Source organism: Gasterosteus aculeatus, chromosome 8 (genome assembly GCF_964276395.1).
Source record: "Gasterosteus aculeatus chromosome 8, fGasAcu3.hap1.1, whole genome shotgun sequence".
NCBI lineage: Eukaryota > Metazoa > Chordata > Actinopteri > Perciformes > Gasterosteidae > Gasterosteus > Gasterosteus aculeatus.
In genome coordinates, this window is record NC_135695.1 from 2,324,746 (window position 1) to 2,350,656 (window position 25,911).

The window sequence follows — 25,911 nt, forward strand, 5'->3', positions numbered from 1 at the left end:
GGAGTATCTGGAGGGAACCCACGCAAATTTGTGAGAAGTCATACATTTATGAGAATGAAATTGTTAACGCCAGCCGTCTAAATTATGTTGCTCATTAAGTAGTGTTCTCGTGGTAAATATGGCCTGTGCGTGATCATGAGATCTTGAAAAATACATACATGCTTTTTAATAAAAGTAATTTCTATTGTCCATGTTGTGGGAAGCCGAAGAACTTCTGTCTTTAACTACACGGAGGAGGAAAAAGCAAAGCGAAGACTCAAAACAACCGCTGAGAAGAGATCTGCTGGGTAGAGTGATGAGAATACCCTGCTGCTCCCGTGACAAGGCCCAGATCCGGGATGAGAGTGGACTGATGGAGGGTTCACTTCCGTATGATATATTTGAATGGTGGCGCATGTGGCTGTTGCAAAAACAGGATATTTAATGGTTGCAAACAGGAGACACAGGCCAAGTCTACTCAAAGGTTTTCATCTTCGGAGCAGGAATATAACATATTAAAACATTTGAGTTTCTTTGGGAACTACAGTGGATAAGGGTCTACTTTAAAAAGCGTGCTAATCCCTCCCCTTTCTGTGTGGCCTTGGAACAGTTACATTTATTGTAATAATTTTACTGTTCATTCACTAGGTTAACAGATATCATGCATGGATATCAGGTGGCTTGGGAGGAGCACAGAATCCTCCATGTGTAACCAGCTGTGCTTTACGGTCACACAGCATGTCCTCCAGCTCCATTAGCTGAAGGTACGCCATCTGAGACAAGATGGAGGTTATAGGACTTTACAATGTTTCTTTCAGTGTGTTCAAACAAATGTTAAGCCACTTGTGGCTCCTAGACTATTCAAGTTTTGGCACCAAATGCAGGTTGTCATTGACATTGGGTTCAATGTAAATTCATACACTCATGGTCCAACCATAGTACAGTGCATAGTATACATAGTATAGTCGCTACCAAAAAAACACGCATCACAAAATGTTCCTTAACACACCAGACAGACAGTGGTGTATAAACACAATTCTTTTGAGACTTTGTTGACACTGGGAGTCTTCCAGTGTCCCAGCATGGTCAGCCCCTCTGCTTCGTCCCCTGGACTTTGTATGACCTTGTCATGACAACAGAATGATTCTAGTCTAAGATGTGTGTGAGAGGCTGTCCCAGTGTGGCAGGCGTAGCTCGTCACGCTGCATGCTGATATTTGAGGAAAATCTTTGCTGTCATTTTTTGGTGGAGGATTGTTCACCCCGGTTGAAAAACAGTAGTCATTGTTATATGTGAATACAAAACAACAATGAAATGTAAGAGCGTAAAGGGAAACAACTAAAATAGAAAATCTCAAACAGAAATCGCTGGTTGATGTTTCTGGAATGACAGAAAGCTTCATTAATACAACTACAATAAGGAGACAAGAACTTTGGGGAAGCACAATATTTTTACACTGCAGCTTAAATTTGCATGCCCATTTTTTGTCATGTTCATTCTCATTTATTTGCGAAGGTGATCATTCTGGTTTTTATAATCAGTTCAAAACCAATAGTTGCAGTAGGATTGAGAAAACCGGTTTAAATCCTTATGCACAAACCGCAAGAAGTCCTTATCAACCACGCAACAATCAGAAGATCCTTGAATAATGATTGTGAGAGGAGGGTCTACAGGCTCTAGACTGTTGACACGGATGGAGGTGTTAAATGGGCGTATTTGGCCCAATCTTGTTATTATCTTTCATCGATAACTTTGGCAGCACTTTGTCTCAGATCACGTGAGCTTGGCCGGAGGGCCGTCCGCTTTCAGCACCTGTTCCGCTCAGGGAGAAATCGCATGACGAGAAATTCCACGAAGGATCAGTCGTGCAGTGGCTCGGCGGTGTTTACGTGGGAGTTTGAATTTGCCTCGTTTGAATTTTATGCCCGTTTGTGTGCGTCTTTGTCACAGAGGACCAGATCCCCCACGGCTTCCCCACCATTGACATGGGACCCCAGCTGAAGGTTGTGGAGAGAACGCGCACGGCCACGATGCTGTGTGCGGCCAGCGGCAACCCCGACCCGGAGATCTACTGGTTCAAAGACTTCCTGCCCGTGGACATCGGCAGCAGCAACGGGCGGATAAAACAGCTGCGTTCAGGTACAGAATCTGCGCACTGACTGAGAGATACACAAGCATTCATAGCAGGCGGGCCCATACGGAACTTGACAGGGTGAGGGTTACCAATGCACCAAAGATCATTTCCGACCAAAATACCAACACCTAAGGGACTTTTCACAAAGCAGAACGCACAATAAGCTTGTGATGGAAATAAAAGGGTCCAGACTTAGATTGCAGTCATTGCCTCGAGCAGCACCTGTGTGGGAGCAGCGGCGTGCCAACAGTGCTTGGCCCTCCAGAGACAGCGATGAATGTTAACGCAGAGGCCGAGCGTGTGAAGCGGGCTCTGTGAGGAGGTGGCCGGGGTCCAAGGGAGCAGAGAGGGCATCTTTCTCCAGCTCGCAGCAGAACTAGACGGCTGCTGGCTGAGCAACTGAGCCGCACGCACACACCCTGTCAGCTGCCCTGAATCCGTTCGCTCCTCGCCAAAAAGTTGCAAGCACCTACACATCATCGGAACGACGTACCCGGGGCCCAACTTTCCTCGCCAGCCCTCACAGCAAGAGTCAAGAGCAGGCCCCCCCCCCTCTCCTCTCGCCCTAGAGCAGACAGACAGGCTATAGGAGATCGCAGGCTTTGAAGTCCACTCTGAAGATTTTTTTCCCGTGTGGCTATCTGCGCCTTAGGTAGAGACAAACACACTGTCTATTATTAACCAAATAGCACAGCAATTTGTTTCAATTTGTTTCATTGAGCCTCTTTGTCACATGCAGTCCCACAGCAGCAGAGCACAGATGGCTAGCGTCCTTCAATGACAAATCGGAGTTATCCTGAGCCTCACAAGGCAAAGTAAGAATATGTAGCCGTGTGCAAAGTCACTACTCCGCAATTACTCAATGTATTGGTTACAATAGAACTCATTATATAGAGGAGCGATTGGATTTGCTTCTGAATTAGTTAGTCCTATTAAATGACACCCTAATAGCTTCATTTTTCAATTTGAGACCTTTGCTCTCTCTGGGAAAAGGAAAGAATATGTCCTATGCTTCTGTAAGGCTTCTTTTGGCTCTCTAGAGCTCAACTGTCTGCAAGTAATTACAACCCAAAGCTTGCCCATTGGAGAGTGATTTTACCCAAACCAGTCATAGCGAGCACCTGAAAGCCCAGCACCGTGGGAAAGACAACCGGATAAAGGCTCTTCTGCGGAAACCAATGCTGGAGTGAAAAGTTCCTGATTCTCAAACAGTAACGACTTTCTGTTTTCACTGGCCACAAGTCATGGAAGACTATTTACCTTTTTTTGTTAGTACTAGCAGAAATCCCTAGTGGTCACTTTTTGGACAAAGGTGGCCTCTAGCTGAATGGTTTGAAGTCATCGACGATTAAAGGGACACTCCAACACGTTGGTGCGCTTGTCAGACAGATTTTTAAAAGAAAAAAGATGGAAGATGGAAGCTCACATTAGTTCGTCTCAAGTTCTCGAACTAAATATGAAGGCTGCCAATCCATGTCTTAACTCTGTTCTATATGGACTCTACAACAGACATAACCCCCTCCTCATTGTGAAAATATAATAAAATCCTATTATTTTTCACAATGAACCCCATAAACCTGTCATGACACCCTGTTTTGATGCTGAAGAAGCGCTGGATTCTGAGAAAAGGCCGCGGAGGGGAGTCATGGCAGGTCTCAATCTTGCCCAGCCGGGCCCTTTGAAAGCTGCTGATGCCCCCCTTCATCAGACCCCAGGGGCCACACAGCTTCCAGGCCCGCCCCCGCCCACCCTTGTTTGTTTTCTCTTACCACCTCGCTGACACTGGAGAGTGGCTTGGTTCATCATCCAGATCGCCGGCATCTGCATGGTAGCCATCCCTCTTTCTGCCCAACACCAACCATATGCAAGATTATAAGAGGATGCAGTGCTACTGTTACTATTACCACAATGAATACTACAAGGGCTAACAATTAGTCATTTAAAAAAATGATATTAAGGAGCTATAATTGATATAATTTAACCTGTTATTAACAGCAATACGTTTAAATAGGTGCAAGGTTTAGTTTTACATCAATTATAATGACAACTGCTGCCAGGAAATGTATTCAAATGTAGCTAGTTCAGTCAATAAATTCAATGATGATTCAAATAAATTAAATCCATAATGCTTGCTTGGAGAAGAAACCAGTTAGGGTTGGTGTGAAGCCACTTTGTCCCAATGTGAATCCACAATACAGATATCAATAGATCGAAGCTTGTCAAAACATACTCATTGGGAGTTTAGGTGAACGTCTTCCTTCAACCTTTTATGTACACAAGCTTGCCTCGTGGGCTATAGTAGAAAAGCCAATGTTGGAGCGTGATATTATTATCCACCGTTGAGCCAGCGACACGCAGCACAGCATCAGAGGGAGAGCAGGCAGCTATAGTTCTTATCTGCCCTGTTACAGCAGGATGACCTTAGCATGGTCGGTGGATGAGGGGTCAAGTGCTTGATAGCCAGGTGCTGTCGGAGAGAAAAACCCAAAGAAAGTAAAGCAGGTGTGGTGAAGTCAGGAGCTTTATGATGACAACAGGATGCCAGCTCTGAGGAGCAAATAGCCAGGTGTATCAAGCAAATAAGCGCCATCTGAAAGTAAATAACCAGGTGCACAATAGACACAGTTGGTTGTAGCTGACCTATGAATGCATACTTATTGAAATCTTTATCATTTTGTGCTTGTGGGGAAAATAACATTTGTTCAGAAGAAAAGGGTTGAGATCAGGAATACATTTTGCACAGTTGTCATTCATTTATTTGATTGAAAATGACGAGTTATTTTTCTTACGTTCAGCTAACAGTGAAACAATTTTTTTTTTATTGAATTTTTATTTATTGAATAGTGAGAATAGCGGTCGCTCTTATCTCTGTTTTTCCTCTCTTTGCTCTCCTGCCATTCTTGTCTCTCTCTGTTTTACTTTTTTCTCTTCTCTTAATGCTAATGATTATCTCTAATCTTATTTGCATTCAAATTACCTCGCCAGGTGGTACACCGATCAGAGGTAAGAATGCTGGGTACAAAAAAAATCTTCTCATCCTCCTTTTCAGTCCCCCCCGTCCCCCTCCATCACCTTGTCCTCCTCCTCCGGTCACCTCAGTGTGTCCCATTTCTCTGTCCACTGGCTCTGCAGTCACCACATTCTTCAGGAGCGTGTGTGGTCTTGGGAGAGATGGAGACAAGTACACGCTTGCTAGTGACGATGTTGTTGAATGAACCACTGACTTAACTTTGACAGTTCACCCGCCGATGATCCTGCCGCTGTCAACGCGCTCGAACTCCCGACCAGCCAAATGCCAACGCTTAGGTGTGCCAATGCAATGTGCCAACTGCCCACATACGTCCCAGCTACCCAATTCCGACAGTTTTGACATTTCACAGATGAAGTGTCGATATACGCTCGTTACATGGATCGCGTTTTTTCAATATGAACTCGTTTGGGCAACAAAACAGATGAGGTAGATTGCGGTTGACATTAACTTAACTGACGAAAGAGTCATGACTGTTAATACTACTCACGTGAGAGTTTGACCCAAACATTTAACCCGCCCGTAGCGGACCTTACTGCACTTTATACATTACTTAATTGGTTTGATTGTAAAATGGGTGGATTTACAGGTGAAAGCCTAGTCGGTATCAGACCGGTATTTAGGGAGTTCGGAGTGGATGTGACTTTGCTTGACTTTGTCACATCTCACCATAAACTCAAAGGCTGGATTTGAATTGTCGAAATAATGACCTCCTAACGTCTATTCCGAACCACTATTCCTTGACCTCTGTGGAAAACGTCACGCGGTCAAGGAAAGATAGTTAGTGAAATTTTAGGGAATCCGACTCCACTTTCACTCAGCGTTGTTCCAGAGTCATGCAGACGACATAAAACCACCAGGTTCAAAGTATTAAACATTAGAAATGAATTATGCTAACGGTTACTTACATGGTCTGCGTTTATCGGTCATGATTGTTATTTCTCGAGCGACCGAATAATTCTCTATTTTAATAGTACAGGTTTAGTGGTTGCCACTAAAGTTGTTAACATTGCCAGTTAACAACTTTTTACCAATGAAAGGAGGCAGCAGCACTCGCTCTAATATTATCTAAATATAGCGAGAGAGCTGCCATCTGAGTTCCTACAAAGTCACGCCCTCAAAATGATTACAATAAACATGAAACGGGCTGTCCAGCTAACAGCTAGTGGAATAATCTGGAGCGGAGCAATGAGTGTACAGGAAGAATGTGCAGGCAGGCAGGCTTATTACTCTCATGCAACAGACAACATTGTTTTTATTTAATGCTTTACATACCATATAATACAAACTGTTTTTGAGGAACATTACCAATCCTAGTTTTATACGGTCTCAAACAAAAAACTGCCTCTAAAATACCAGAGATGGTGAAGAAAGCCTCCTCCTGTTCAAGTCCTGTTAAATGCAAAAAAAACAGAGGCACCTTTTTCTCAGCCATCTGTGAAAAAATGATGACACAGGTCACCAGAACCAGCCAACCTGGACATCTGGTCCATAATATGTTCGCAGTGGCAAGACATTTATTAGTCAGCACTCATTTAGCATATTCAATTCAGTTTATTTTATACCACCCAAAATCACAAATTGTGAATTTCCCGCTTTACAATCTTTACACCAGCTACAAGCTCTGTCTTGGGACCCTCACGTGGGAATCTTCAGCAAAAAATGGATTAATGGAGGATTATGATTTACATGATTACAAGATACTGCTAGAATACATGAAATAGACAGAACCAGAACACATTATCCGCCTTAATGAACGTAACTGAATGGAAGGACTGCACTAAAACAAGTTTGCTGGTAAAGCACCTTGAACAAACTATACGTTAACACATACGAAGGCTCAGCTCAGCTGTAGACGTCACTGCCCGGGTCACTCCAGTGAGCCGGGTCATTAAAGTGAGTCCAGAGAGATAACTGTTAAAGAATTAATAGTCTGCAAAGTGCTCTTCTTCAAGGTGTGAAGGTTTGACCTCTTTGTCGGCACGCTGTCCTTGGCAGCTGCACAGAGAGGGAACACGCGCTCCATTATTGAAGGTTCCACTTCCTACTTGCAAATGGAAGTTTTATCAGCTTCTAGCATTTCTGTTCTGCTTCATGTGCCAAAATTCCCAAACACCTTCTCCGGCAAGAGGTCAGAGCTGACGTCATCCGTTTTAGCAAATACCAGGACAGAATAGAGCTTTTGCTCCTAAAAGCAATACTCTGATCGTTGCATAATGGAAAGTTTCAAATAGATAATAGAACTAGAGAGCAATATCTTGGCTTAGATATGCTACTTTCCACTTGGTCTACGGTGACTGACTCTCAATGGGAGCAGTTTCATTATCGTTGTGACGGGATGTTCTGTGATATGTAGGAGAGTGTGGCTCTGTGTGTGTGTGGTCTTTATGTGTGTGTGTGAGACAGGAGAGAGTAGTTTGAGGACACGCATCCCAGATGAAGGTTGCTCTGCCTCCATCTCTGGGCGCCCTGTCTGCACGTGACTAACCAGGGATGTTTCCACACATACGCATTACCTTCAACGGCTGATTTTCTTAAAACGAGTTCATAAAATCATGTTACAAACCCATCTCATGTTACATTTCAGGATTGTATTCTGAAATATGTACATTGTTAACCATTTCTTTTTTCATATTTGTTATTGTCTACGACAAAGCTGCATGATGTATGTCACATTCACTGCCGATGTATAATATTGCGTAATTGTTAATAATGCATTCATGTTTTCTATCTCAAAGCTAACATCCCTTCTGAATATGAAATGTTTGAATAAATGCTATGGAGTTTCTGCTGCTAGGTTTTATCTTTCATTTCCCCTGAAAGTAAAGCTCTTAAGAAGATTGTTAACTAAATGCTTTCACTAATCAGCGGGTTGAAAACGTTTTTCCTCATTTTGGATTTAAACAATACAGTGTGTTTACTTCCTTATCTTAAGGAACATTTAACTGGTACTGAAAATTTGTCTTCAAAAACGATGCCTCTAAATAACTACATTAGCAAAAAAGAGCATCAAAGGGTGGATTGACTATTTCTGCATAGTTATTCTTAATTATTGTGCAAGATCAGTCCAAACCGTTCTACTGGAGCTGTCTTCGGTCAGTGAGCAGCCCGCCCACGACAGACCAACATCAGCTTTGCTGAAGACTGTCCAACAGGACAGAACGCAGTCCATTTGTGGAGAGTCCAACAGCTGCAGGTCTTCAAAACACAAAATGTTGTTGCATTTGGAAGCACTACCGCTTTTGTCCACACAGGCCATCAAAATCAACACAGATACCAGTTTCTTCCAGGAAATTAAAATGTCCTGTGGCAGAACTGACACGTTTCTCTTTGCATATCCTCTTGCTCACATTTCAAAAGCGCCTAAAATAGTGTATACACCAATCCCAAGTTGGTTTGCTCAAAGCTGTTGAGACAAAATCTGCTCGTCAATCAGTTCCGGAATTGACAAAACAACAAACCTTCCATGTGAAATAATATCAAGAGGCAATCGATATTCAGTAAGTAGTCTTTGAAGTTAAAGCTTCAGTCATTTCCCAGCTTTGATCTAGGTGATGTAATGCTTTATTTCAAACATCTGAGCCAATGACACTTAGGTCAATAATTTCCCATCATAATAATAACATGTTCGACGAAAAACACTTTCATATTGTAAAAATGTCATGTGGTTCAGTTTGATCAACCATACTCCTGGGTTAAGGTGAGACAAAAGTTTGCTGTAAAATAGTAACTTACGGGTGTAACGTTAATATGTGATGTAATTATAGAAAAAATAAATAATAGATAACAAGAAACATCCATGCTGAAAGATATCTTTAAGGTATCCAGTATGTGGGTGTATGATTCTCATCACTCCACCACCATCTGTGTGCGTGTGCTCGTTCAGGACCTGAACTCTGACCTTCTGCCCTCCCTCCCCAGGAGCGCTTCAGATTGAGAACAGCGAGGAGTCGGACCAGGGCAAGTACGAGTGTGTGGCAGTCAACAGCGCCGGGACTCGCTACTCTGCTCCCGCTAACCTTTATGTTCGAGGTAAGACCCCTCTTGACCCCCCCCCCCCCGTCTCCCGCCGCCGCCGCCCAGGTCGCCGCCTCCAACATCAAGGTCCGCTCTTGTCCTCTCTTGTGCACGCCGGCGCTGCGTCCTGACTGCTAATAGGAGCTCGGATTCTACCGCGGTGAAAGTGGAACCTGTTGATGCCTGTCATACCGCCGCCTCCCCTTCGGTCTCGTCTTTATCTTCTGGGTGCTGACTTATGTATTTATCTAGGACGTTTCTTGACCTGGCTAACCTCGCCGTGCTTAATGAAAGGGAGGTTGGCTATATGGGGGAAGGGGCAGTTTTACGTGTAGACTCTTGCCACAAAGAGAAGCCGACACCACTCGCCCGTATGTGTCCCCTGTCTGAAGTTGCTCCCAGACACGGGCTCCGGGGCCGCGTCAACAAACAACCTCAACCACTATCAGGTTCTCATAGGCCATTTGAAAACCCCACTGCTGGTTCATTACCGCTTTAGTTGTTCTTTTCAGGCTTTACAGTCCTGTTCAAAAGTATCCCCATTTCACACAAATGTGGAACAGGATAACATAATGAAGTTGTTCTGCTACACAAACTGCATCCTGACTGGTTGTTAGACTTGAATGGTTGTATGCCTCTATCTTGATACAATGTTCATCTGCCATATGCAAAGTGACAGATTTGCTGTAATGAAGAAATATCAAGTTTTTCTCTGTCACTATTTTGTTCTTCAGTGTCTGTTTCTTTCTGTTTCCATGGTCGCTTTTGCCTCTCGGAATTGTGGTTCTTGTCTGGTGCCAAGTCAGGTTTTGCCATTTTTTTTGTTATTGCATGCTAGGTTTTATTTGAGAGACCATAAACTCATGTTTAGAATGTTTATTGAGGAAATCCATCGAGAGAGTTGATTCATTACCTACTATCAGAATTCTTATGCAACAAGAGGGTTCTTTGTGGTAAGAGTCCTTCACTAACGGGGAGCCGTGGCCAACCAGGTCAGGTCTTCAGTATATGATTTGATTTCTGCTTCTCTTTTCAAGGTTCCTGTCTGTGTTGCTTTAACCTTTAAACTCTCCAGGGGCGCAAGTTGCCAAAAGTGTCCGTCTTCTTTTGTCTTCATTCTTCTTTCTGTCTTTTTTGTTTTTTTTCCAAGCTTTTTGTTTTTTCTCCTCCGCATTTTGTGTCCCAGTTCACAATCCCTCCTCCACACTCTGTCGTATACACACACACACGCACACACACTATCTGTTTCTGTTTATCTCTACAATGCTTATCCTTATGCTGTTTTTAAGTTTGCTTTGTTGTTTGTGAGAATGTGTGCCTTTGGATGTTGCTATTAGTATACAAGACGTTACTTGGAACATAAAGAGGTCTGTTGGTCCACTAAATAATTACGATATCAAACAATCACACTGTGGATAGTTGCCTTCAGTGCTCAATGATAGTATTTTAATACACTCATTTGATAGACGAAAGGATCCACTGTAACATTCAGGTACAGCGTACAATGTATCTATAATCCAGAAGGTTAAAATGCAAACACCCGTAAAATCTTTTCCACTCCTATTATTTTTATTACAACAACAACAACGTATACTACACATAATGAGCCATGTTTTGCACTGCACAGCAGGTGTCTCCCACCGTAACCACGGAAACATGTCTTTTAATTATCAGATAGTCAAAGTGTTTTTTTCTGGCAATGGGATGCGTTGTAAAAATACATCCTCAGCCCATGAAATCAGACTCCTTGAGCGCTGGAGGGAACCTGAATTGTGAGGACTTACCTGTGCTAACATTGGGTTTTAAGTAAGTGGACCAACAGGACCGTCTTTTATGCACCATTTGCTCCCTCCGTAAAAAAATCTGTTCCCATTGAGGCACATGGCAAAAGGAGCACAGATTTCTGAGGTGAGTGTTTGACTAATCCGATCAGTGGGATCCATATTTATGCGCTCATTGATTTTCGGGGCCGAGCTCGCTCAGAGTCCAGGGGCAGAATAAATGTGGGCAGCAGCGGCTCTCTACTCTACTGGTCTGGCTGTCTGAGCCTTGGCCTCCTTAACTCCTTCATTTCACCAGCTCTAAGGGCCTCGGAACACTGCAGCAGAGCTAAGGACGGGGAAACGTATGTGTGTGTGTGTGCGTGTTTGCAATCTTGTGTCTGTTTGTTTATGTGGTTCATAAGTGTGTGTCGACTGGAAACACAGGAATAGCGATGTTGTACAGTGGCATCAAAATGTGTTTCTTTGTGCTCATGTGAGACTGTATCCTTGTGCACACTGCATTGTTATGTTCTATATGCCGTGTGTGTGTGTGTTTGCGTGCTGGTCACCTCACTGCACAGGCCGTCGCCTCCACTGTGATTATCTCACTCGTTAATGGATAAGCAGATATTTTCCTGTTTTACTCTGTTTCTCCTTGTCTTCTTCCTCCTACTCCTTTTTGTTTCTTATTCTTTTTCACTTTATCTGAAACCCCTCCATCGTCATTGCACTCCGCCATCCAAATATCACAATCCAAAATCTCACCACTCAGATCAACGGGAAGGTTGGTTTTCTTCACTCTTCGACCCCCCCACCTCCCCCTTAAAGCCGAGGCCTGGCAGACTGGAGCCGTGCTGCGCCAGCGTCTCGCTGGGCGCCTCAGGCCCGTCCCGGCCCCTCTCTCACGACCTCAACCCCCTCAGTGCTACCCCCTTGTTACCCCAACTAACCCCCGTCCCACCACCCACACAGTATATGCTGCCTTGCGCTACATCCCATGTTACTCCGTGCAGCTTGTTTCTCTGAAGTTTTGTGAAATGGGCAGGGCTTTGAGGCCAGTGATGTTCTTTTCACACAAAAGATGATATTTCACACTGAGTTTGAGTTGTAGGAAGTAGGAACTTTGCAAGGATAATAAAGAATAAAGAGTAATTGCAGGGGAAATCTCTTTTTTTATACTCTGCAAACATTACAAGGTGAGAGAAGTGATTTCCCCTGCAATTACTCTTTATTCTCTACACAGATTTGGGAATGATGAACTTTACATTTGAAACAAATGCGTTATTGTGACTTGACCTCACACAGCAGATATTTTTATTTGTATTCAAGTGCAGCAGATTAGTACATGGAAGTCGCCAACCAAACATGTGCTGGCAGTAAGAAAATATTACATTTCTAATATTGACAGCAGGTCTGGTCCAGGTACTGATCCCTTACATCCCTGAAAACATTGGTGCACATAGGCATTGCTTTGAAAATAGCATCACATTTTCCAAATCTAAACAGTTTTGTTTTTTTTTACCTTGAAAAACGTCTAACCTAACTTGGAGACACTGACAATTATATTAAAAAAATGAGAGCTGTGTGAGGGGCTCATGTTTGTCTTCTAGTCGTTAGTCACGCAAGTTGTCATTCAGTCTCCCACTAGTCCCGTGAGCCATGAGCCCCCTGAGTGGTTACCCACTTCAGCCATCAACCACCTGCGCTGTCTGTCATGTAAACCACTTGTCCTAACCATAACTAAGGGGTTTGATACCTAACCTAACTTCCTGTGAAGATGGAAGTTTATTTTGAAGGTGCACTGCCAGGGCGATAATGTGTTGTACTTCATGTTGTTCATCTGATGAGATTGTAATTAATGATTAGAACTAGTGATGTTAATATCTGAGTTGTCCTTGCAACGAGCGGGGGCTACTTGGGCCCTTCTATGTGCTCTTGTCACACTCCTTGATGAAGGAAAACAATCTTTACATGATTCATGAGCACAACATACTCTGAGTTCATAGTTTTTGCTCACTTCACAAAATGTCAGTCCCATGAAGCCCTCTCCAGCATGCTGATTATGTTTTTGTTGTCTCTACTAATTCAAAGGCATGGCTCGTCCCAGCTCTGACCATCATTATGCTCAAACTGCTTTCACCAAGCGCTCCTCTTATCTCTGCATCCTGGATAGAACGAAATCCCTTCAACATGTTTACAGGCCTTTCCAAGACCCTTCATTAGCAGGAAAGCATTGAAGAGCTCAGAATGATACTACTGAGATAACTGCAGTCTCTGCTGTTCTAGTTTGTGTTTTGTATGTGGATTTGCAGACTTGTGATGCGTCCTTTTTTGGGGCTTTATGTGTGAGGCCAGAGAATGCGTAGCAACATGCTGCATGAGCGCAAGGAATCTTATATGTGTTTTAAAATCGAACACATTGCTTTTGTTGCTGTTACCTGCACAAAGCTATTTTACTTTTATTGTGATACCGGCTCAGGTGGCTGATTTTGGAAACGGCCGCAGTGACAAATGGCAGAGCAGACTGTACAGGAGAATGAATATTTTTTATAGAGTTTGGAAAAAAGAAACACTTTCCTTTTAACATGTACTTAATGGGAATTCTCATTAAGACAAATGTAATGATCCATCCATTGTCAAACCGCTTATCCTGCACACAGGGTCGCGGGGCGGCTGGAGTCCATCCCAGCCAACTTCAGGCAATAGACGGGTTCACCCTGGATTGGTCACCAGATATTCACACTCACACTCACACACCTACGGGCAATTTAGAGTCACCAATCAACCTGATCCCCAGAGCACGTCTTTGGACTGTGGGAGGAAGCCGGAGAACCCGGAGAGAACCCACGCAGACACGGGGAGAACATGCAGACTCCACAGACAAAGGCCACCGGGCGGAGTCAAACCCAGGACCTTCTTGTTGTGAGGCGACGGTGCTAACCACCGCACCCGTAATCCCACAAATGTAATCATGAACGATCTAATTCGAGCACCACAAGTAGCTGAGTGGTCATGTATGCCACAATAACACAACATCCTAGGTTTAGGCTTTGGGACCTTTGTTGCATGTCCCCTCTCCTTCTTTGTCTTTCTCTCTCCCCTTCTCCCTCCCCTACTTCTACCTTGTCTCTGCTAAGGTCAAAATGCCCCCAAAAATATAAAGATAAAGAATATGGAACAGGATACTGTTATTTCGGATGCAGAAAGAATTTCGAAAAATGTAGTTGCAGAAGTGCAACTAAATATAGAAGCCCCTTTAAAACCGAAAACCTCAACAACTGTATTCCAAACGGGTTCATCCTGAGGGGTCGAGATCCTTGAGACACCAAGGTCTCTATTAACCATTTGCAGAATAAAAGACTTCTCTCTAGAATCCCGTCTGTGGGTTCCAGATGAAACCCTTTGAATATAAAATAGTTCTTGTTATTGCTCTTGTGTGCGTTCCACATGAAACCTTTTGACCACCTTAGATGGAAACCTTTGGAAAATAACTGCGTTTTTTGAAAAATCTCCTGGGTGGGTTCCGGAGGAAACCTTTGGGAGCTACTATCCCCGCTGCTGCAGTCCTGAGACAGTTTGACGTACCAAAGAATCCTCCGGTTTAATATTCTGTCTCAGTGGGTTAGTGTACGGACACTTTTGACCAACAAAATATTCACTACTATTTAAGTATTAAATAATACTATTTTAATAAAAATATTATTAATATTAAGTTGAACTAAATGTTGGCTCATGTTAACTTAACATAGCAAAACATAAATCAGTCTGACCTAACTTGATTTATCGTCACACATCCTAACTGAGTTAACCCTAACACCAAACGGTAGTTGGTTGGTTGATTAGGTGTTCTGGAATTGAACGTGAAGGTGTTTTCGCCTGTGAGCTACGGTGCTGGCTGAGTAAAGGCTCATCCATTCTCCTCATAGTCTATTTTTCACAAACGATAGATTAGGAAGTTACTTTTGTTTCCACTCAGCATCAGGATGTTTTATTTCATGTTCTAGTTCCTGTGTCAACGTCCTTTCACCTGATATAAGGAAAAGGAAAGGAGCATGATTCAAACCAGGTGTCGCTCAGTGTAGAGCAACCTCCTGAACGGTTGGCTCATGCACTACTTTGACACAATGAGCAGATCCCCTGCCTGTCCCCGGGCCCCTGGAACCCCCGCTGCACTAAGGTGCTTTGAATCTAAGACTCCATTGACTTAAATCAGTAATTGGATGATGCACTTACCATCGCATTGTCATGGCCGTGCTGATGGACGCTGTGGACATCAGCACACTTTGATTCTGCTTCCCAAGTTGAGTTTGTTATCGAAGGCACCTCATGCTTTTCTGTACCGCAAGCGTCTCGCTTTTAAAAGGCTAAATTTCTGCATACTGATGACTTTTTATGGAGCATCAGGACTGAAATTGAAGAGCAATGAATCAGGTAATACAATCATGTTTACATGATGGTGAACTAGTTGTTATGGTTAATGCTTTGGCTTGTCACATAAGTGTAACACTGTGGATTATTTATGTAAGGTATTCACCTTATTGCATTCAATATTGCCCTACGTGTCCTTCAACTGACTTAAAATGCCGTCATGTTGCCTGAATGTTTGTTGTTTATCGTCTCTTAGAAATAAGTAATTGAAAGAGATTACAAAGCATTTGCTCCAACATTTTTTTAAACGGACGAACAAAAACACCATAGACAAAAATCCAAGGTTGTTACTACAGAAAGTAAAATTCTCCAAGCATTTCTGAGATGCCTTTCTGTCATGTCAGCAGAGATTAGCATCCATCACAACTGATGTGTGACGTATACAGCGGCCCTTTAGCTTCAAACTACGACCTTCCATCTACAGCTCTAGCATCAGTTCTGGACCCGCGGGAGCAGCTTCTCCATCACATAGACAGCGTATTTTTGAAACACACTTCCATGTTCACAGGACATTTAATACCAAGTACTAAATTGATGCAAATAGAAAAATATCAAAGGAGATTTAGATTTGAATCTGCGATGTCCTCAGTCCAGTTGAAGAAAAAAAAGCTGCTTCAACTTGCTGCTCACAACATTCTTCATTGCGATGTCCATGAATCCTGCAGTAAGCATGCCACTGGCTCTCCACCTGCGCAACTGCATGATCTCCTCAGCATTGCACATGCTTCCCCACCTCCATCTACAAGTGCAGCTCTTTCTCTGTTAGGACAGGGCTTCCCAAACCTTCTTCTCTCTCTAACCCTTCTCCTCCCGCCTCCTTTCTCTGGCATGCCAGTAAAAGATACAAGTGTGTCTGCATTCTAACTCTCAGCTGCTCCTAATGTGCATCTGCTACTACCTGAATATAATTGTGGCGACCGAGTGGTGAATTGAGTCTTACTCTGTGTCATCGACCCATCAGGCCAACCGAAGCACTAATAACATCACTTTTAACAGCTGACTCTAAACTATTGTCATGACATTGTGACCGTCTCCCATGTCCTTGGGTAACTTCCTGGTTTCCTCAGTGCTGGCCAGCACATTATGATGTAGTACTAATCAACAAGCACACATCTTGCTGTTATGTGACTCAAATCAATTGGAAGGGCTCGTATTCACCTGGCAAGTGCAAATCAATATCTATGTGTGAAAGTGCACTGCAGTTGTTAATCAGCATGAGTGTCAGTGACTTGGCATCCGCAAGAGGGAGATGGCTAATGAGGCTGTGGGAGGGATCAAATATGTATGCATTCCCTAAGCTGCAGACCCTGTAATTTATAGAAGTGCAACTGACGTGTTGGAAACATCAGATTTGCACTGACCTCTGACAATCGCCACCAACTCGCAATGGAGGTGTTTTTTTGGGGGGGGTAGTCCATCTGTACCTACGCACGACATCGGGTCCATTCTCCTGAATCTCTGGGAATCTCTTTTTTCATATTTCCTGCAGTTAAAAATCAACCAATTCAATGTTGGTGAAAGAGCACCGTGCCATTACAAAAACAAATTTTCGCCATTAATCAATATTTTATAGGCAAATTTGGACAGATTCACAAAATGTTCATTTACGATAAAAAAATGAAGTGATGGCGTCTTGAAGTAATTGCATGTTTACGTTGTTGGTGATTGATGTTAACATGCAACATTAATCATTATAGGACCTTGGGAGGTAAATAACTCCTGAACAGTCGATTGTTCTCAGCCTAAAATGAAATACACATGAAAAAATTGTTCATAATTAAGGTTTATTAAATGTTCAAGTAACCATTAATAGACAAAAAGTTGAGAGTAGCAGTAGTTGTGAGTAAAAATGACATTTTTACCACAGAGGGTTAGATTTAGACATCTCAATACTTGGCCAGACAACGGTCATTCTGTACATCATATTTAAAATATGTTAAGAATAAATTGATAAAACGCCATACCTGTTGAGTGACATTATTCCTGAGAGGATAAATAGTACAGATAGACTACGAACCCCACACTTCTCCTTGCACTTGTCACGTGAAACTGAAATGTTTGCCAAACGGTTCCAATCCAATATTTATGTTCAGTAAATGAGTGCTAATGTAACTGCTGGCCAGCTGAGGCTAACACATCCTGTCTTAGTTCCATACCTACCCCCACTCTGCTGTGGTAAGGATACCAACAGGTAATTTACCATTTTATGATGTGATAATCAGTGAGATCTCCATCACTGGCCCTTCTGTTTCCATCTACCAACACACACGGAGCCCTCTCTTGCCCTCCTGATTTTGAGTGGGTCTTTTTGCACCCTTCATCCGGCACATCGACCCCAAAATGAAAACCTTATTCCTAGCTGTCGAAGCCAATCTTTCTTTGGAAGGAGTCAGCTAAGAGGAAAAAAATGGCTAGGAAACACTTTAGAGATTAAAGACAGGCAACTGCGTGTGTTGGAAGAGGAATGGGGATATGAAATGTCAGAGTCTGGCTTTGCTCTGCACCAGCCTAAAATATAATGGCACCAGTAGATTCTAGTCCCATATGCTGTCATGCAATAAAAGTTTATTCTCCCCAATGATGTTAGGGCTAAACCTAGCCTGAAATCTTAGTATTTAAAGTATTAATACACAAGGAATATTGTTTTTAGCATTTGTAAGAACACTGTTTAGGATTTGTTTGAGGAAATGGAATATGATATTTATAGCTTAAAATTGTACTTGTAAAGGCTCTTACCCATAGCAAGTTGTAGATCGGCTTATTTGAGGGAATTTCACTTTCTTGTTTCTTGTTCTTTAGAGTTTGTATCCTTTCAGTTGAAATGTACCTATTGTCAGTCGCTTTGGATAAAAGTGTCAGCTAAATGACATGTAATGTAATAGCTTAGTGTATAATGACCTGAATCAATCGGTGTGTCTCTCTTAGCTTACAGTGAGTTCTTCATATCTGGATAGGGAAATAGAGATAGGGAGATAGTCCTGTTTCTACAAGAACCCCAATGAAGCATCCAAAAGCTAAATTCTCTTCCACACACACACACACACACACACACACTAGTTCCCTGACATGTTTGGGGAGGGAGGAGAGGGGAGAGAGGTTTTTAATTGGTTGAAACTAACATTAAATGTTACACACTGCTCCTTTAATGTAATAAGTCACATACATTCAACAACATGCAACGGCATTCATGACATAATACATTTTCATATTAATATGTGACTTTTATTAATGTTGTCACATACTAAGTCATTCCAGTAGTCCGTATATATATAAACACTGGCTCACTGAGTTTTGGAATTTATGGAATCGACCCAGAAAGTAGCAAAAATGCAAGTTGACAATATTGCATCCTAATCAAACGGCCATCTTGTAGCATCAATGCCACGGTAGAATTTTTTTTTTTTACCACAGCACTCTATCAATGCCTTCTGCATTACAGAGCCCCCTGCTCGCCGTGCAGGCACCCAATACTCTTCTTGTATTTCCCCGAAACAAACTGCTTTCTCTCCTGCACCACAGTAACACTCCCCCAGGCATAGCTCACTTATTCAGCCAACGTACCACGTTACCGTTCCAAACTCTAGCCTCATCACTTCTACATCCATTTTTCTTTTTTAAGGGAAAGGCCCAGTGATCGGATTTGTAACCCCCGCCCTTCGTCCCCTTCTGTAGTTAAACCAAGACCAAACCCTGAAAAAAGCTTCTGATCCAAAGCGCTCCACGCGCAAATTCCAGCCCGCAGCTTAAATCCCACTTTGTGAGTCAGATTTCCGTGACCCATTGCTCTGCTGAGTCAAGAGAGCGAGGACTGCACATAGCCACGTCTGCATGTTTAACGCTAACAAGCTACTGTCGCGCCAATCCAGACGCAGCTAAATGAGATCAGAGAAGACGGCTTACTGTAGAGTTCTCCCCTTCAATATTCTCAACCCGGTAGAGTCCAAGGGCCTGGACCTTAATCCAGCAGAAATCCCCATACATACCTCAGGCACAGGGCCTCAATTTACTCACAGCGAACACTAAATTAATTGTGACATCTACCTGGAATAACACCAGGTAATACAATATATACACCGTGTGGCTCTGAGAGGGAGAGCCCGACAGACTGCTGTAAAGAGTTCCGGTCTAGAAGAGCAACTCGAGGACTCAAGTGCACAACTCACAAACGGTTGTCACAGATGGGTGGTCCTTAGACGGGGTGGAGGAAAGGCCCGGTCCAGGAACACAAAGTTGGTAGAAGGCAAAGGCAGAGACAAAATCCACAAACGACCTGGTTCCAAAATAACAGGACTAGTAAAAACTGGTGCAACGGCTTGATGAACGGTACGATGCACCGTTGGACACAATAGGGGAGGCAGCTGCAATCAGCACACAGAGAAGATACCAGAAGAGAGAAAGAAGAGGGAGGCATAGCGATTGTGAAAGTAAAACATAAACCATAATGAAAACTGAGGTAAATAATAAAAAGTGCTTAAGCCCTGACATTACATGGCTTTTCTCAACAAATTCAACTGCTGCATTTTTAGAAAGCATTAACTACTCAGCTTCTTTCGGGACAGTGATGAAGGCTGCATTATCCATGGATGTGAGAGACAGAAGAAGTTGATTAATGCAGTTGAAGGCAGTAACTCTTGTCGTCATCTTGCTTCTGCTCAGAATATTTGGATGGAACGCCGGCAGGCGTTTCCACAAGTACTGCGGCACTCACCTTAGTGTCTACTCGCCATCTGTGGAAGCTCACTCCGAGGAAAAACAAAGCTAAACAGTATCAAACCAGGTTTAGTAAATCCAATGTTCATTCTATACAGATTTTGTTATTTTTTCACCCTCTGCTTTAATGTATGTCAATCTAAAGTTGTTTGTTGAAGCCAGCGTCCATCTGTAAGAAGGCTACAAGACGTTAGGCGGTTTCACGAGCACACAGTCCGCCGTGGACCTCACAGCTTTCCTGTACTCTCTCTAACAGCCCGTTTAGCTTCCACCCTACGTTCAACCTTTCTGCTCGCACAACAGGAGCAACCACTAAACGTCCTCTCGAACTCTCTGCCCAGCTTCAAAGCATCAACGTCTTCTCTGACATCCAGTAAATACCAGGAACTGCAATGAACCTCTGCTGAGCTCATTGTTCTTCAACGATTAAACATTAAAGTGTTACCCGGGCGGTTACAGTATACTGTTCAATTATTGATGCTTCGAAGGTAATGTGGCTGTAAAAGCAGAAATCTATAAGCAACACAAAGGAAGTTAGACTTGATGTTAAAAAATAAACTACTGGACCTAGTAATAATGTTTCTACCTGTAGACTTTTGAAACATCTATTTAAACAAAGAGAGAAATAAATTGTATTGAATCCTATTTATTGAGCAGGAGAATCAAATAAATTGGCTTTTTAGAAAACCCCTGAATAGAGCATGATGGGATAGTCAAGCTGTTGTTCAGGCTCCATCACCCTAAACAATTAATGAACACTGGTGCACAGTACAAGCCAGGCTGGTCAAACATGATGTCTGCCCAATGGTCCCTACCTAACACCAACCCCTTCACCCCTTCACCCCTTCCTCCTCCGTGTCCTCTCACACTCCCTCTCTTTCCACCCCGCAGTGCGCCGCGTGCCTCCACGTTTCTCCATCCCGCCCACCAATCACGAGGTGATGCCCGGCGGCAGCGTGAACCTGACCTGCGTGGCGGTCGGAGCGCCCATGCCTTTCGTCAAGTGGGTGAGCGGAGAGGTGGAGCTCACCCGGGAGGAAGAGATGCCTATTGGCCGCAACGTCCTGGAACTCACCAACATCCGGCAGTCCGCCAACTACACCTGCGTGGCCATATCCTCCCTGGGCATGATCGAGACCACGGCCCAGATCACTGTCAAAGGTCTAAACGAGTGCTTGTTTCTCATGTCATTACTAAATGTTGCTGATGTGAGGTGCAATAAAACCTTTTTATGATTTGGTATTGGAGTTTTAAAGATTCAGGGTGGGTGAAGCCTAGGGCTGCAAGACATTTTTATGTCGAAAGAACCTCATATTGTGTTGGTATAATTTTTTTATTAGGCTGTGCAAACTTTTCCGTCCATCGAAATAAAGTTAACGTGGCCTCAGCACTGGTGACCATCTACAAACAGTGATGGCCGTCGGCCGTGGATATCCTAATCTAAGCACCTCTGATTTGATACAGCTCTATTTCTGATTCGGTGATACGGAGATATTTAGATGCCTGTAACAACTTTCTCAGTGACATAATGATTCTATTCTGTTCATTTGTGCGAAGAAGTGATACAATTCAATAAGTCCTTTGTTTTGCTCAAAGACACCTAGCGGTCTAGATATAAAAGGGATTATACATTTTGGGATATCTTCCGGATAGCAGTACTTTGCTGTGTGGCTGCATAATAGATATGTGCAGGGATCCGGTTTAGTAGACTACAGATGGATTTGCATGGAATTACCTGCACACGCATGCTTGGCAACATGTTACATGTGCCCCACCTGTTGACCTTGGCAGATCCAGAGAGGCCAAAGACTGGCTCCTGTAAAACAATGAATTACCTATCAGTGTTGAAAATGTACTGAGGGCTTCAAAATCTGAACCTTCGGAACGCCATGACCTTTTCTTTCTGCTCTCTGACAGCTTTGCCCAAGCCACCCACTTCCCTCATTGTGACAGAAACCACGGCTACGAGCGTCACCCTTACCTGGGACTCTGGAAACCCGGAGCCTGTTTCCTACTACGTCATCCAATACCACGCCAAACTGTCTGACAATGGCTTCCAGGAAATAGACGGAGTGGCCACAACTCGATACAGCATCGGCGGCCTCAGCCCCTTCTCTGAGTATGAATTTCGCGTCATGGCCGTCAACAATGTCGGCTGGGGGCTTCCCAGCGGCGTGGTGGACACCCGCACAAGTGAACAGGCGCCCTCTTCAGCTCCTCTTCACGTCCAGGCGCGCATGCTGAGCTCCAGCACCATGCTGGTCCAGTGGGAGCCTCCGGAGGAGCCCAACGGTCAAATCAGGGGATACCGGGTCTACTACAGCTCCGATCCCGGCAGCCCCATCAGCGCCTGGCAGAAACACAACACCGACGACAGCCAGCTCACCACCATCTCGGGCCTCACCGCGGACATCACATACAACCTGAAGGTGCTGGGCTTCACCTCAGTGGGAGACGGGCCTCCCTCTGAGGTCCTGCAGATCAAGACCCAGCAGGGAGGTGAGAACACTCTCAGTTCGTCGGATAACTCCCATTTTCTTCTGGATTTTCTTCTTCTGCTTTTTTTTAACGGCCTTTAACTACAGGTACGATACATTCTCGGGATACGTTATTGTTGGTTGGTTATCGGCTACTATTACTTGCTTTAGCTTTGGCGTTTGAAGAGGAGGAACGTGTTGATGAGCAGCCAAGGTGTTGTTTATGGCTGCATGAAATGCAGTAGGACAGCTCGGCCTGTCACAATAACTACTGTTGGATGATTTATCGTCCCATTTTAAAACCATTACGTACCAATGGTTACGATAGTAAAAGCATTACAATCCAAGTACACCCTTCTACACAATAATGGATCTGATATCGGAAGGTGAATTACATATTTAATTGTTGTAAATAAATAAAACACATAGAATGGCAAGTGTGTAAAGAATGAATATTACAGTATTCTGTTTCCTCTGACTTTTTAATTGCCAGTTACATTCCAGAATCTGACTTGTTTGATTTGATCTGCGTAGGTATTTCAAGCTTCAAGCTACACTTATGTGTGTCTGCGTAGTGTAAATACAAAAGAAGTTATTTGGAGCATACAATGTCTGGGGTAAATGTAGTCTCTCCGTGTTTAACTCCCATCATACAGATCTATAATGTGATACATTAGTCAACAGATCTCCACCAGCTGAAATGGGCACAGTGGGGTAATTGATGCACAAGGATACCCAGGAGCATACAGCGGGATGTGTGTAGAACGAAGGTCTCACACACTTTATCCCCAAGGACAAACGTAGAGGAATAATAATAGTATTTCATTCACAGAGAGCCCGTTCTGATGTCTTCCACTCGGCTGGAAGAACCATGACACAAACACCAGGGCTGCATTGGAAGATAAAGATGCCCAAATTCAGCTGGCCCACTTTATTTATACTTGGAATAGAGTTCAGGACCCTTCTAGGCCGGCATAAATCATTTTGACTTAAATTGATATTACAAAGTCTGGTAACTAGTGTCCCACTGAGAAGGGAGGGGTTGTTTTTATGAAGTCATCGCTGCGATTAATGTACAATATTACCAAGTCGTGCCATCTATTATGTGGCTGTCTACTTTATCGTATTATCTGAAGCAATGAGCTGTCGGAGTCAGCTCGGTTAGAGAATCCCTGGTTCATTATTTGCTATTTTATAGGAGCATCAAATGCAACACATAGAGTACGTTCTTCTGGCATTTTATTTTTAAATAACAGATCTGAGTCCCTTCCTCGTGGATCATGAAGGTATGGTACAGTTGGATACAGTTTAATCAGTTTAAATTAGCACTTATCCTATCAAACCTTTGACTTGATTTAGCAATTACCTCTCAGGACTTTACAGACCCTGGGAGGTTTGTATCAGTTTTTGCATGGATTAGTAATTTGTACTGTCAATATTACAACTTGTATGTAAAATCGATGTATAGTGTCGAAATGTTGGGAAAGGCGTTGTGGTCCAGTCCGTTGCAGAGGAGCACCTATTAATTCAATTCAATTCAATTCATTTTATTTTGTATAGCCCATAATCGCAAATTACAAATTTGCCTCAGAGGGCGTTACAGTCTGTACACATACAACATCCTCTGCCCCGAAACCCACCATCGGCACAGGAAAAACTCCCCAAAAAATGAAAAAAACCTTCCAAGAGGGAAAAAAGGGAAGAAACCTTAGGGAGAACGTCAGAGGAGGGATCCCACTCCCGGGATGGACAGACTACAATGGATGCCATGTGTACAGAATGAACAATGTATAATACATGCAATTCCTATGACAGAAATGATTCAAGTAACTGTGAGTAGTAAGCCAGGCACACAGCAGGACCACTGCAGGGGCAACCACCATCACATAGAACCACCATCACATAGAACCACCATCCACCGAAGCCTGTGGGGAGCGAGAGCACAGAGACTTTAGGAGAGTGTAATGTTGGTTTATGAGTACAGTAATATGATTAATATCTAAAATAATGATGATGATGATGATGGCAGCAGCAGGCGTCAGCATGGCCACGGTAGGTGTCAGGACCAGGGTCCAGAAGGAACCACGATCTATGCAGACCTGATAGGGGAGAAAGCACAAAAAAAACTCCCTGAAAGAAGCTGAATTAGTCATGTGCATTAATAAAACTTGAATTATGGTAGAACGAGAGCGTGAAAGAGGAGCTTGGTGTGTCCTAAGAATTCCCCCGGCATTCTAAGCCTATAGCAGCTTAACTAAGGGCTGGTCCGGGCTAACCTGAGCCAGCCCTAACTATAGGCAGAATCAAAGAGGAACGTTTTAAGTTTTACTTTAAAAGAGCTGACCGAATCTGCCCCCCGGACTGAAAGTGGAACCTGGTTCCACAAAAGAGGAGCTTGATAACTGAAGGCTCTGGCCCCCAGCCTACTTTTTAAAACCATAAGAACAACAAGTAACCCAGCATCTATGGAGCGCAGTTGCCTTGTATTAGCTGCCAACCAATTACCTCAAATCCGCAAAGGTAGCATTAGCAGGTAGCTAATTAGACTTATGCATGTAGTATACTGGGAATTACATAATGTAAGTACGTTATGTAATCAGACTGGCCTCGCGGCCACAGCGTCACACAGACAGACACCTGGTCAGTGCCATTTCATGCATTGATGCTGATGCCCAAGGCACTATGTTAGCAGACCTTTCAGCTAACTCCTGTAAACCCATCTTTTGAAAAAAAGAAACAGTTCCATAGCATGCAATGCAGCCTATATGACAGTGTTCATGTTTTCTTTGATTTGAGGGCACCACCATATTTTCTGTACTGTACTGTACTGAGAGGGCTCTTTTCTGCGTTTCTTCTGAACATGGAGCCACCGAGACCCCCTTCTTAACCTTAACCGCGTGCCAACCTTCTGGGTCAAGTTAAGGTGCAAAAGCGTTACCAAGCAACAAAATATAACAATAGGGATGTGATCACATTTTCTCACAGATGGAACCAGATTGTGAGAGAGAGAGAGAGAGAGAGAGAGAGAGAGAGAGGGGAGATGTCGATCAAACACAGTGTGCACACACCCATACTGTCTATGAGAGCTTGTATTAAAAAACACTGTATCAGTGTAGGAGCTTTAAAGATGCATTAAATGACTTCTTGGCTACTTCAGGTAAGTGGAGCAAGCTTATAACAAAACGCAGACCGAAGCCAGCCTCAGATCAGTTGTAATGGCTGCCGCGTACACGGCTCACCACAACTCCAACCTACGCAGCCATTGACGGAGAGAGGCGAGGTTGTGGCCCTCCAATATTGGCGTAACGCACCTTAGTAAATTCTTGGCACCTGTGGACATGAAACACTTTTGGGATTTTGAAATGCCCTCAGAGG

At 43.5% G+C, this 25,911-nt stretch overlaps 1 protein-coding gene across 11 annotated transcripts in view; it reads left to right on the plus strand.

Moving 5' to 3' along the window:
• Nucleotides 1-25,911, plus strand: part of ptprfa (protein tyrosine phosphatase receptor type Fa) — a 191,116-nt gene that overhangs the window by 92,638 nt on the left and 72,567 nt on the right. For 6 of the 11 annotated variants that reach the window (XM_078107550.1, XM_078107549.1, XM_078107554.1 and 3 more), the window contains exons 5-9: nt 1,930-2,118; nt 5,099-5,116; nt 9,063-9,173; nt 20,951-21,220; nt 21,977-22,558. In XM_078107550.1, the coding sequence (XP_077963676.1) occupies nt 1,930-2,118; nt 5,099-5,116; nt 9,063-9,173; nt 20,951-21,220; nt 21,977-22,558 (1,170 nt within the window). The remainder of the gene's footprint in view (nt 1-1,929; nt 2,119-5,098; nt 5,117-9,062; nt 9,174-20,950; nt 21,221-21,976; nt 22,559-25,911) is intronic. The other 5 variants (XM_078107552.1, XM_078107553.1, XM_078107555.1 and 2 more) reach the window with 1 other exon arrangement.